At 32.1% G+C, this 14,259-nt stretch overlaps 1 protein-coding gene across 4 annotated transcripts in view; it reads left to right on the forward strand.

The window, feature by feature from the left end:
• Window positions 1-14,259, forward strand: part of MFS17 (Major Facilitator Superfamily Transporter 17) — a 116,851-nt gene that overhangs the window by 78,760 nt on the left and 23,832 nt on the right. For 3 of the 4 annotated variants that reach the window (XM_014415438.3, XM_014415436.3, XM_014415437.3), the window contains exon 2: window positions 9,683-9,797. In XM_014415438.3, coding sequence (XP_014270924.1) covers window positions 9,734-9,797 — 64 coding nt within the window. In that variant the 5' untranslated portion in view covers window positions 9,683-9,733. Of the gene's footprint in view, window positions 1-6,923; window positions 6,993-7,062; window positions 7,159-9,682; window positions 9,798-14,259 lie in introns of those variants that run through there. The other variant, XM_014415434.2, reaches the window with a different exon arrangement.

Here is a 14,259-nt window from a genome sequence, read left to right on the forward strand (position 1 = left end):
AAAAAAAAAAAAAATAAATAAATATATTTTTCCTCTATCTAATTAAATCCAAGATATGGGCATAAAAATACATAAAATATATCGACCCCTATTCCGAAGATCATTCTGGAGTTACCTGGGACTATTCTCTAGAGTGAAATATAAATAATCGATACAGTTGCCTTGGAGAAAAGCTAAAGTTAGTGTTTTTCTTTTACTCCCTTTAGGCTTTGTTATATTGATTAAATAATATTTTATATTTTTCTTTTATATTCATAACTGGCCAGAATGTAGACAAATGAAACCTCCAATCGGACGCCTTTTAGAAACAAAGCGGCAGATGGTAATGTCTTCGTGTGTTCGGAGGGTCATTCTGGAATTACCTCTCTACTTCAGTGCAAAATCTACAAAAACGGTTCGGTAGTCTTGGGAAACAGTTTCAATCGGCATTTTTCTTTAGGCTTTGGTATAATTATTGCAAAATACTTTATATTTTTCCTCAATCTTCATAAAAGTTCGAGAGATATGAAGGAATGAAACCTTTTCCCGGCCGGCGTTTTGAAAATTAAGCGGCAGATGGTAAGAATGTATATTTTTTTATCATTAGCGATGGAGGTAGTTTTCAAAATGATGGTTCAATCATTTGATGCGTTAACAGTTTACCGTAAATTAATATGGGGAGAAGCTGGTCGGTGGTGCGGTCAGCAAAAATAAACAAATACACAAATCTTACTTATTTAATAAATAAGTAATAATAAATATGTTTTTAAATAAATCAATTGGTATCCATGTTAATTCCCAACAGTCCAACGTTTCGGCCCATTCGGCCATTCTCAAGGACAATCTTAAATATAAATATTCAACTCACATCCAATTATTATTTATTATTTAAAAACCTTTTTCAGGTTATTCTGCTATATCATAGGTTTATATGATAGTTGATAGTGTTCAGTTGATTTAAAATTAAATTTTTTAAAAATTATTGAAATTGTGACAAAATATAGTAATCTTGCTTGTAATTAATGACCTGGGCAGAATAGAATGCAAACGTTCCTAAATAATTGGATGTGAGGTGAAAATTTAGTTTTAAGATTGTCCTTGAAGATAGCCGAAACTTTGGACTGTTGATGTAATAAAGAGTATTGAGACTAAATATGGATACCAATTGATTTATTAAAAAATAAATACCAGTCTATAAATACCAAATATATTATTTGTGTATTTTTTTTTAACCACATCCTCCACCATCTTCCCCTCAATAAGTTCAGTCATTTGTTTTGATGAGGAAAATATGACTTTCCGAAAAAATAGCTTTAAAGAATGATATGATTTATAAAAATCTTAACTAGATATGTGGACACACTGCTAAATTCCAAAGTAAAAACCATTAATGGGGTATCCATCGAAATAATGATAGATATACTTGTTCAACTTCAAAGCTTTATTTTTTGTTTGTTTGGACTTTAATAATATCGCATTATCCCGTTATTACTTCAGTTTCATTGTTATACAATGCCAGTAATTCTATTGTTTGTTAAACTGTTGGTTTTGTTTTCTCCCTCCCTGTTAATTATCAGTTCCAGTAATATTGTCCTGGGTTTTAGCCATGAAGTATCAGTTACTATTATTTTAATCTCTTTATGTGTTTCTGCTGGATTGGTTTTAAACATATATTTCGAAAAATGTAATGCGAATATTTGTATTTTTTTTAAGGATGTGTTTAATTAAAAGCTTTTGAAGTAAATAAAATATTTTTAAAAATCAGATGTTCATAATACGAAATGGGGGAGGGGATCACAAAATAGTTCATACTATGTTACTGTTATTGATAGTGTTTTGTAAATAGTAATTGATATTACTATTACTTTCCAATTATCGTTAACTTGAAACTGTAGAAACGAATTAACAATTTTTATTATTAATTTCAACAGCTTGACTAACCACTATAATTGTAATTATGATTCGAAATTACAATTACTAGTTGAACCAAAGTAATCACAATTACTAACTGCAGTAAAATGTAATTGAAATTAAGTTTTTCCTAATACTGGTAGAGGAACACCAGTCCCTTAAGTAAAACTGTTAGTCCTGAATTAAATCCTCTACCAGAGTTGACAAAAAGTAATTACAATTACAATTACTTTCCTATTACTGTAATTTGAAACTATAAAATTAAATCACAATTTTAATTAGTTATTTTAACGATTTGATGATGTAATTGTCATAATGATACGAAATTACTATTACTAGTAGAACCAAAGTAATCGCTACTTCATTTGACTTTAATTAGTAATTACAATTACTAGTTGAACCAAAGTAATCGCAATTACTAACTGCAGTAAAATGTAATTGCAATTATTTTTTTCCTAATACTGGTAGAGGAGCACTAGTCCGTTAAGTAAAGCTGTTGGTCCTGAGGAATTAAATCCTCTACTAGAGTTGGGCAAAAGTTAATTAAAAGTACAATTACTTTCCTATCACCTATTTGACTTTAATTAGTAATTGCAATTACTGTTTGCCCGACACTGCCCACATCTGCTCGAACCAGATCGCTCCTACACGCTCGGCCTTCGCGGCCTTATAGGTCATGGAAACTAATAAATCTTTCCCATTCATTTAATCACTTTTGTTATCACATTAACAATATCACTGTCTTAGATAATTTATATATTAACAAAAAATTATGATTTATAAATAAATGTTTTAAAATTGATCTTTCTTCTGATAGACCTTCAATAATTGAATATAATAATTATATTACATAATATTTGAAATTGGAGAAAATCGAATAATTCAAGGTTGATGTAAATTGCATTAAATATTCATTTTTTTTTTTTTTTTTTTTTAATTTTGATCATTTTTTGTTATATACTTAACATTATCTTATTCCATCGCCTGTTATGGAATGGCGACCCTATTAAAGTTATGATATATTCTCGCTGCCAGTAGAGACACGATAAGATATGGCTGCGACTGGTAGTGAATGTATTATTTATACGACCTGGTAAACTTGACCTATCTCGTGCCAGCAAAGATCATCGATCCTTCGAGCTTGTTTAATCGGGTCGTTCTACGTCATACCTTATCCAATATTTACATCTTACTCATTTCAACCTCATTCAATTTTTTTTTTTTTCCAAATCATTGTGTTGTTTAATGTTGGGTGTTATGATGCTTGATAGAATTAACACCTATAAAAAAGCGTTAGGGGAGTATCAAGCAGAATTTCGGCGAGATAAGAGCACTTGGGACCAAATATTTGTCCTGAAACAGATGGGAAGTGGAACAAAATGTACATGCCCTATTCATTGACTTCAAGGCGGCCTAAGACTCTGTCGATAGAAACTGTCTTTGGAAAATCACATTTCGTTATTTAGACATTAGAGACCTCAAAACGTGTATATCTATTTCGTCGAAAATTCGAAATTTTTCATGATATTAATAGCGTCCCCTTACTATATATTTATTTATTTATTTAGGATTTTACGAAGGATTTTGGATTGTAAAGATTGGATACGAGAGGAATTCGAAGGTTTAGTGGAGCCCCAAAGCTCTAAGGAAAGTAAAATTACAATAAATGGCTCCAATGTAGAGTAGAGATGACCAAAGCGTTCGAGGTGAAGTCAGTACTTCGTCAAGGAGACTGCCTTTCCGCGATGTTATTCAACCTGGCATTGGAATGGATAATGTGGGAACGCTGTAGAGTATCCAGTGGAGTGCATTTGGGAATGATGCATAAATACCTCGCATATGCAAATGACATAACCGTCCTGGGTAGTAAACCAGGAGATATCCTGGCGCTGGCCTTCTCACTAATATACTGTGATGGAACATACTGGCTTACAAGTAAAACAAAGTATGTGATTGTAAGCAGGAATATACACTAAGTAAAAAACATGAGGGTAGACAATCAAACCTTTCTAAACGTTAACAGCTTCAAATTCCCCGGAAGTAACCTCTATTAACGATCAGCTTAGTGAATCCATAGACCATAGACCAGAGAATCCTCAGCGCAAAGAAAGTCTTCTTTCAGTATCTTAAATCCTGAGATCAAAGAAAATCTCAATAAGCTGAAACTGAAGATATACAATGTTATCATATAACCTCTCTTCTAAGCACCTTGAAAAAAATATTGAAAATTCTTAATGCAATTTCTCTGGGCGATAGTGGGCCCAAACTGGGACAAGGAATTAGGGATGAACGAGGAAATAATAGCAAACAGCAAAGAGGGGTAGGACATGTGGCAAGAAGCCACCCAACAGGCTCTCTCTCTAACCATGAATGTCTCGGCCATAGGAACTAGACCAAGAAAGAGGTTCGTCGAAACTTGGATGGTTGAAGAGGATCAAGAAGGACGCGGCTGAACACTGCGTGATAAACTGGAAGTCATCACCCAAGATAGACAGAGGTGAAGGAAGCTGATGGAGGCAACTAAAAATCTATAAGGTCTATAGGTCAATAGAAAAAAAAAAATTGATGGTAATTTTTGCACTGTTACCTGCTATACTTGGAGAATATATAGTAGTGTATTAAAGAATCGGTTTAAAATTCTCACCTTATGTACACATATGTTTTGAATGAGGCATGGTCAATATTTAACTTTTTTTAACCAAATAGATTTTTTTGACAATCAGATAGACTTTAAAACAGAATACATTTTTTGGTTTTTATTACGCGGGCAGTAGCTCAGCAGAGCTTTCACTTTCACTTAATTAACCGATAATTAAGTCTATTCAAAGATTTATTTTGAAAAATTCACTCAATGATTTTTTAGTGTGCCTCACATGTTTGAACATGGTAAATTTTGAAAATAATGTGTTCTCATACATTGCTCATTATAGCGATCCATAATTGATTGGATTGAAAAGTATAGTTCCGATGAATATGCGGATAACTCTGAACTTACAACGTTCATAAACATTATCGTTCTGTTAAAAATTAAACCCTTCCTCTTCGACAAGCTTGCGATTTCACTTAGAGATATATCTTGCTATTCATATCTTAATTTTGCGTTATCATTATAGAAAGTAGAAAAGATTTTTATTAATGGAGGAAGAAGAAAGCCTGGTGTAGTGCGCGAATCACCCAATTTTCACTTACCCCTCTTGAAAGCGGAAATTTCAAACAATACATTTTTACTCTCCTGTTGCTATGAAAATTCGTATTTTATGGTTTAGCGACCCTGCTACTATCTGCTGGTCACCAAAAAACTACTTTAGAACTGCGGACCTGCCGCGACCTAACTGCCGAGACGTATATCACCATAGTCTTCAAGCGAACTAGCGTCACATACAACTTTAAACAATTTGAGTAAATACTTTAATTTAACTTTTGCATAACCACTTATTATTTTGTGGCAGTTGGTAATAATATACATATTAGTGGGTCGGAATATTCGATTTTATTTTTGGAAATGAAACTTACATTATTATTCCACTCTGCCATCTCTGGACCTCTTCTCCTTCTCATATCCCCTGTATTTTCGTCATGACCTTCAGCGAATACCTTCCCTATTTCTGGAAGTACCTAAACGCATAACTTACAGAGTGGAGTTTCCATCCTACTATGGATTTACTGCGGATACCCGTAAACACGCCAACCTTCCTGTGAATTCATCTCCTACCCAGCATACCTTATCTATTGATTATGTATGGTCGAGGAATTTTTGTTTAGGGTACCTAACCTCTTAATTTGGTGCCAGGTTAGTTCGAAGTAACAAAATTAAATGTCCATTAGGGGAAGATTTTTCGTAAATTCGGTATTTAAGCCCTTAACTATTTCAAAGAGCATAAAACCTATCTGGTATAAAAGATTGATTAGTTTTACATCGATATACCTAGTTTGTTCAAAATTTTTAGACCCGTTTTTAAAAAAAAAATCGAAAAAGTTATCGTAACATCTCAGAGATATATATATTTAATTTCGAGTAATGTATATATTTCAGTTAAGCTGTTCACATATTTACAAACAGACCATTTTGCGAGACTTGGTTTTGGGGGCCTCAAAACGTTTATTTTCGTCGAAACTAGAATTCGAAATTTGTCACGATCGCAATAATTCTCATTACTACATATTCTATACATAGATAAGTGAATGTACTAAAGTATTTATTTTTCGAAATCGGAAATTTCTACTTGAATTTTACGTTTTAGACATCAATGAAGAAATTTTATCTGTTGTCAAATCTATCTTTTATCATTTATCATTAAATTTATTTATTTAATTGTGAGATAATTCGGTACTATGCCGGTTGTTCTTTTTACGAATTCTTGTAATTCTTTATGAAGAATGAAAACTGCGATACAATAGCACATATCCAGTTTTGTCCAGTTCCATTAATAAAGTATTTGGAACACACATTGATTTATTTATCATAACCTAAAAAATTCATAACAATATAAATTCTCAGACGTGAATACCTCCTAAACAAAGCGTTAACGGCCATACCTTCATAGGGAATTTATTTCTTGTTTTGAGACCTTTAATTCATATTTTCAGTTAGGACACAACCCTGCAATACCCAGTATAATAAACATTGTCAAGGACCTTAAATACCAATTGCTCCTACGAGAATATTTCTTATTGTTATTTGTTCTACCTTCTAGAATAAATAAGGGCTCTACCTCAAGTTAAATTACAAGAACAACCATTGTTGCTGTCAGATGTCTTCGAGGTTGACCTGATGCTTCCAATTAATACTATAACTTATGATTGCAAGATTTCTGTAATTATTTAAACAATTTTAGTTATAAGCTGATTTTTTTTATAAATCAACTACGCTTATAATATTGGCGGTAGATTCTGAGATTACTATTTTTAACCTAGTTTTCGAATCGATGTAGACCAAGTTATAGATATTTATACAGCTGTTACCCCTCCTATACTTCCCCTCCTCCCCGCCTAGCTGATATAACAGATGAAAAAAGTTCATACCTTCTTTCAGTTTATTCAATGTCAGGAGATCTTTTATTTTTCTCTTGTCTCTTCCTTGCCTAGTTCACAGTACTGTTCAGGTAGTCTCAATCTTTATCTCTCACCTCTCCATCGTTTTCTTATACAATCTAATGGTTCTTGTAATTGTAGGTTGTGGATTCCGTGATTATTTTTATTACTTTTTCAATCTCAACATCTCAAGTCGTGACGGAAATGGCAAAAGGAGATTGCATCGACGAGAACGTGGTAATTGCTTTTATTTAAGTTGGATCCTTTGGTTGATAACTGTCCTGCAGTAGATAAAAGGGCTTTCTGTTATCATTTAACCTATTTATGTAGAGCTAATGAAGTCACTTTTACCAATAACTATATATATATATATATGTATACACAACTTCTTCCTAGTGAAAACGTCGGGAGCGTTTTATAAAATAATTGTTATTATTTGTTGTCCTTTCTTAGCATTTTGAACTCAAGTTATTGAGTTTTTAACTCTTGAGTCATTTTTATTTTTAAGGAAGTTATTTTTTCCTTCAATATTTTATGAAGTTGGCCATAGTGTCTCTAGCCTTCTTTATATTACTTAGTCATTCTTATTTTGAAATATTATATCGAATCAATATTAAAATTAATAACGAGGAGACCTCATTCGGTCGAAAATATTTTCATCTAATTAAAAAAAATCTTCTGACATGTTAACTTAATATTTTTTTTGTTTTGCTCTGCGAATCTCCAACTGTATGCTGCAAAACTATTCACTGAGTATAATGCTTGTGACATGTGAAAGCTGATGACTTAGTCCAAGAGGAGAAAGTTATTTCACTCAATTTTTGATTACTTTAATGAACATTACAGTCAAGAGTCAAAATTGATGACAGCCAACCATAGTAAAGTGAATACAAATGGCGGCTGCTACAGAAGTTTTCATTTTAGAGTTCTTTCAAGTAAAAAAAAAAAAATTCCCGTTATTATTGCTAGAAAAAGATTTAATTTTCACCTAGATTATAAAGGAATAAAGCAATAAAATATTAAATATAAAAATATTTAAGGTGTTTGAGTTCTATCAAGCAAAACAAAAAATAGTTGAAAAAAAAGTTTATTTTGTTTGAGAAAAATCTAAACTTTTTGCTAATTTTTCATTCGCAGCTCCATGTCCTTATAACTACATACATTAGTTAAATTAGAATTAATTTTCTTAAATATGATATGTGATATAGTTCTATAGTTCTCTAAATACAATTTTTCAAAAAGCTATAATTTTTTCCAAATTACTAAAAATCAATATTGTGCGAACTGATTTTGTATTGCCCCTCCTCTCCCAATATTTTACAATTACCGGTTTATATGAAAAGAAGTAAACCAAAAATGATTTTTATAGGAAATCCGTTTATAAGATACCATCTTTCGAAATAATTAAAAGCAATAGTAATACATATAAGTTTAATTAAAATTTAATACTTTTCTTCTGTGACTTAGTTTATGTTTAAGTAATAATCATACAATAATCCTAGAAGCAAGTTGGCGGTACTGATCACAACGTTGGCGTTTTATGAATAATGGTGCCGGTTCGAGTCCCGACTCCTTGAAAACTGTGTTTCTGAGTTTTAAAAGGTCTTATGATCTACTCAAAGCTAAAATATTTGTTTGGCGAAGTAATTGGGCGATTTGAATTGTGATTAAACTATCAGATATTCAAAGCAGAGGCGAGATTTTCTACAAATGCCGTTTTTTTTAATGTGCTAAAGATAGAATGAGTAATTTTCGTTAATTTTGAATGGTTTTCACAAGTGACCGAAACCCTATTCAGACAGTATAATTATTCGACATCTTTACTTTCTCTTACATAGCTCCCAATGACGCGATTCCGTCTATTTTAGAATCTAAATGACACAAGAGATTGAAAATGGATCAATGTAAATATGTATCATCAAATAAGAAAATTATAATACATTGTCTCTTTTTATCATAACAATATTTACCATACCGTAATACGATTTGCATTTGACCTCACCTGTGAAAGAGAAAGAGCTCTTGATGATGTTTTGCACGCAATGAGATCAAGGACAACAACAACAAGCAACAAGTATCTGTTTTAACTAGGTTTTCTTAAGATTCAGGGAACGGGGTATGCTTTGTTACTAAATAGTGGACCCGGATTTGGATCCGGCTGTGGCAGATAATTATTAATTCTGTTACTGTAGCTGTGAGTCAACCATGTGGATTCGGAACCTCTCTTCTGGTGGGGCACAACCAGCCTTTATTATGTGGAGACCCATAATTGGGGGGGAGAAATCTGGCGGTTGAGCGTGATGAACCGTTGCAGGAAACAGTACTTCCTTACAAAGCACTGGATCCATAACGTTTCGAGGTTTTTTCTTCTTTTTTTTCTCATAAAATTTACTTTGATTCGACTGAAGGTTAATTAGATTAGGATTTAGTACTCTTCCTCATGTTAGGTCGAGTTTAATACCCGAATTTTGACATTTTATAATCTGTAATGCGATTTGCTTCCACTAACTTACCTCCTGAATTTTGAAACATGAGTACCATTAGACCTTATCGATTCCGAGAGCACTTTAGGTAGGCACTGCTACTTGGTCCCCATCAGGAAGCGGGTTAATTATGTTAACAAAGGATGTATTGACTGGAAGGGGTGGCTCGATTGGGTTCTTTGAAGACCTATTTTTTGGGACCACCATCATTCATAAAAATATTAAATAAATCTAAGATATTTTCAGTATTTTTTTTTTCATTTTCAAACGTTTTCTAGGGGGCTCCAGAGGCTTCATGGCAAAACCCTGACATCTGCAAAGAACGAGGAATGGAGGAACCTGTGATCAAAAGGGTGCCACCGGCACAGAAGGGCCACCTGGAGAAGATGAGAGGTAAGCTTTTATCATAAATTATCGTTGTTATATTTTATAATTACATTTAGGAAAAATGAATACCAGAAAGCTGTTCCAAAAAAGAAAGTACAAACTAATATCATTATTCTCGTAGTTTTTACTAGATAAAATTTCACTGACTTGTATAATGATGCTTGATTGACTGCTTGTAATCCTGAGGATGCTAAGTTAGATCCTAAGTTAAAGTCAGGATCTATACGATAGAACAATTGATCAATTACAGCTTTAAAAACCGCATAGCTGGCGGGCCATGTTCCTAGTTCCTATGTTGTAGGTGTTAGATGTCACTTTAAATATTCTAGCACTCATAAGTTTCGACTGTTTGATGCTTGGTTCGAACATGAAAAGAAGAGAATACTGTTTCTACAGGTGTCATTCCTCAACCCAAATAGCTCCTGATGACTATCATTATTTCCAATTCATAATCCATTCCTGGACCAAGGTAAAGCATCGCATGGCTGCTAAACACGATATACTGTTGGGTATAAAGCTTGAAATCAATAGTATATCCCATATCATCTAGAACAAGGTCGAAATATAAAACCTCCTCATTATTCCAACAAACACTGCGAATAACTTTTTTTTTTCATTTCAAAAATAATAACTATAAATATGGAATTATCAAGAATTATAGATGCTATTCATAATAAAGTGGACCCTCATATAAAAAAAAAGTCCGTTTCCACAAATAGAATAGACAAGATAAATCATGTCCAAATTTCCTGACGCAAAAGGCCAAGTTATCTATGGCTGCGCACTCAAAAAGTTGCATTACTAAATTTCGTTAAAAATCGTACATTTTCGATTTAGGTATAATAAAAATAGAATGTGGTATCTTTTGCACTTTTCAGTTATAGATAAATTAGGAAATCTCACCATTATTGCTAGATATGCCAGGATTATATATAGATTTATGTATTTATACACAAATGTATGTATATATATACTAATGTTGCATATAACTAGCCATTTAAGTTAGAAACACACTCGATAAGCAGTATATATATTGTTTTAAGTAACAGATGAAGAGAGAAGACGTCACTATCATCAAATAAATAAAATAAAAACATAATTTTGCAGACATGAAGGACATTTTAAATAAGAAGGACAGAGCTTTTAGGTTATTCGAAAAACTGAACCGGTTTCCATCGAAGCAACCCAAGTACTTTTATAATGTAAAATTTAATACGTAATTCTTTAATTAATAATGGTCAGATTTCGATTTTTCTTTTTTTTTTATAGAATGTTATTACCTTCAAATGACTGTAATATTTTATTTTTCATTACTGTAATAATATTTGGAGTTAAGAGTCACTTGTGCAGTAAACTGCTTTAAAAACGCACTAGCAGGGAGAAAAACTTTATTTATTAAGTATTGACTTCCAACTGCATGGTTTTTTTTTATTTTTGGTTAAACATGCTGCTTAGGTTGCGATCAGTCACTTTGGACCCGTAAATAACTATTTAAATATATTAGTATTTTTAAAAGTTACAGTTTATGAACCTTCTTATATATCCATTTAAGCAAAAGTACCATTGGAAATGTATAATTATTGTGTTATGCAAAAATGTTAAAAAAGAGGAATAAATTTGCATTATTACTTGTAATAATTAAATTTCATTGTTATTTCTTCAAAAATATTGATTGTTTTGTTTTCAAATTTTAATATTTCATACACCACTCATTTCATTACCATGATAAGATGTAAGCTGCCCGGAAATGTCTTGACAATTAAAAAAAAAAATTGAGAAATGTAATGAACCGGAAAGCAGAAATGTACACTATTATAGGGAATGAATTGACAAACGAATGTTCTAATAAGGACAATTACAAAAAATTGGATTGCGCAATCAGTTTGGAACGTTCAAATTGGGCTAACCTTGGGTGCAAAGGCTCTACAATCTGCAGGGAAAAACAAAAAAAACTTTTTCCCTGAATTCTAGTAAATACGTTGTTTTTTTATTTATTTGTAGTAAGAATTAGATTCTTTATTGCTCATTTAAACAATACGATCCGTCAGTTCATTTTTACTACCTACAGCTTCCTTTCTCAGACAAAGTCCATTATTTTGGCTTTCTACTACACAGAAGACTAACGTGGAATCCATGGAGTAGACAAAAGAAAAAAACTTAACCGAAGATTTGGACATAGGGACTACTGAATAGAAAATCTCAGCTTTCTGCAGACAACATACTTACAAGATAATAATAACACCTATCTGGATTGTGGAATAGAACTGTTGGAGACAGCTAAAAACTCTGACATTGGACGTGTTAAATTCTTACAGGCCAAATTGTTGGAACTATACCAAATCAGTACCCCATAGTATGTAATCGACAATGCGCTATATCATGAACTTAATATCTCATTTGTCTCAGGCCTTATTAAATCCAAATTCACCACATTTTAGGAGGAACTCATCCTAATCCCCTAGTGCAATCCGTATCCATCATTACACATCCCTACAATCCTCTCCGAAGGTTAAAACGGCAGTGGCCCATGGACCTATTGTTGTAATTATTTTGGAGTTAATAGCCGGCTATAGCCAAATTCTCTGAATCTAAGCGTCTGCGGCTAGTGCCTTGGTTCAACCTCCACTAGCTCTCAATACCAATAACGCAGTTGAGAGACAGATAAAAAACGGAGTTCTAGATTTCCTTTAAAAGTGGGGGACAAATTCTCCATGGTGAATGTAAATAGGAATGAAACGTATTTAGTGTTCTTTTTTCCATTTATCAATTAATTTATATCTTTTTTTAATAATTTATTTATTGTTATTTACAACTGTATACACATATATACAACAAGTAAATTTGCTGTAGGTGACATAGTGACATGATACAAACATGTGGAGAATCTACCCACTGATAGAACTCCAATTTTTTAAATACAGTGAGAATTTCCTTTCTGACCTCTATTACCATTGACTGTTAATATGTGAAAGAATGTAATATCACACAATAAACAGAACTATCTACCACAAACAACTATTATTATTGTTACAATAATGCACATTATATTACTATTATTATTTTATTAATAAAAATGTACAAATAAATTATAACAGATGTTAATAAGAAAAATAATAATTGTTTATTTGCGTCAGGTTTTTTGATAGAGGATGACCTAATAACGGGTTCTAATTCTCTCTGAAGGGTCCTAACTTTGTCAGGCTAGGGAGAAATTACATTTTGATTGCAATTATAAAGAAATTACATAGAAGCTGATTTAAGGCACTAGCAGGATGAAGGTTTCTAAAACTTGTCCAAATTGCTCGTGTTTTTCAAGGCTAAAAACCGTCCTATAGATGGTACTATGCTGCCACTTTCAGTTAAATTGTGCTAGCTGCATAGAATAATTTTTTTTTTTGTTTTGTTTTTCGAATATCCGAATACTGTGGCGTCTTCTGACTATTACAGTAACAAAAGAATTTGCCATCTGCTTCGTACCGAACGTAATTATTTCTTAAAAATTTGAAATATATGAGTCAAAAAGCTTCGAGACAAATTGGTTCGGTGCGCGCATCATAAAGCTTTCACTTATGTTGTATTTAAAACATATCTTGTTTCAAATTTTACTATATCACAGTGGCAATACTTACTCTTACTATATTGTTTACAATTCCATTTATTGGTTATGTAATAAAACTACTATTACTATGTCCTTGTGTTTCTATGGTTGCTATGGCAACGTCATTACAGCCATGAAAACATTTATACTATCCTTTAATTAATTACTAAATTGTTATAAATTTTATATGTATTTATTGCTAATAACAAGTACCAAAGAGAGATGATTGATTCTTTGAAATAAACGAAATTAATCAATACCTAATCATACCTAAATGATTGACCGTATATGGATTTAATAGTGATGGTCAGGGCTTTGGGCGGGGAGAACAAATAATTTTCAACTGTTTATTGATTGCCGAAGTTTCGACCCACAATGTAGGTCATCATCTTCATTAGGGCTGTTGTGGTGGGTGGGCTATTTATTTACAATAAAGGACGTACAACAATTTTGGTCTATTGTTTCATATCTCACTATTATTTCAAAATTAATAATTAATTTATAATTTTAATCGTAAAGTAACCTAACCCGACAGTTTTTTAGACAGTTGTTAATACGAAAGATTAGTATCACCATTTTCGGCAATAGCTCACCAGACCGGCCCTGGTTAGTTATATCCAACAAATATTTTTTCGAATGACGGAATAATTTAACGTTATAGTAAGATTATTTTTTGTGGGGGATTAAGCATACGAAATTGTGTTTTAGTTAGTTTTAGTCATATTACATTTAGAATTCATTTCACTGTACAATACCCAGGTTTATTTTGGGTTGTTTTAATTTACTGCTAAAATAAGAAAAAAAAAAATTTTTTATATCTCTTTGACCTAAGGACTTTTATTTAAATTCTGTCCAATTACTATTGTATAT

The sequence above is a fragment of the Halyomorpha halys genome, unplaced genomic scaffold, assembly GCF_000696795.3.
Source record: "Halyomorpha halys isolate HHAL.00 unplaced genomic scaffold, Hhal_1.1 Scaffold100.1, whole genome shotgun sequence".
NCBI lineage: Eukaryota > Metazoa > Arthropoda > Insecta > Hemiptera > Pentatomidae > Halyomorpha > Halyomorpha halys.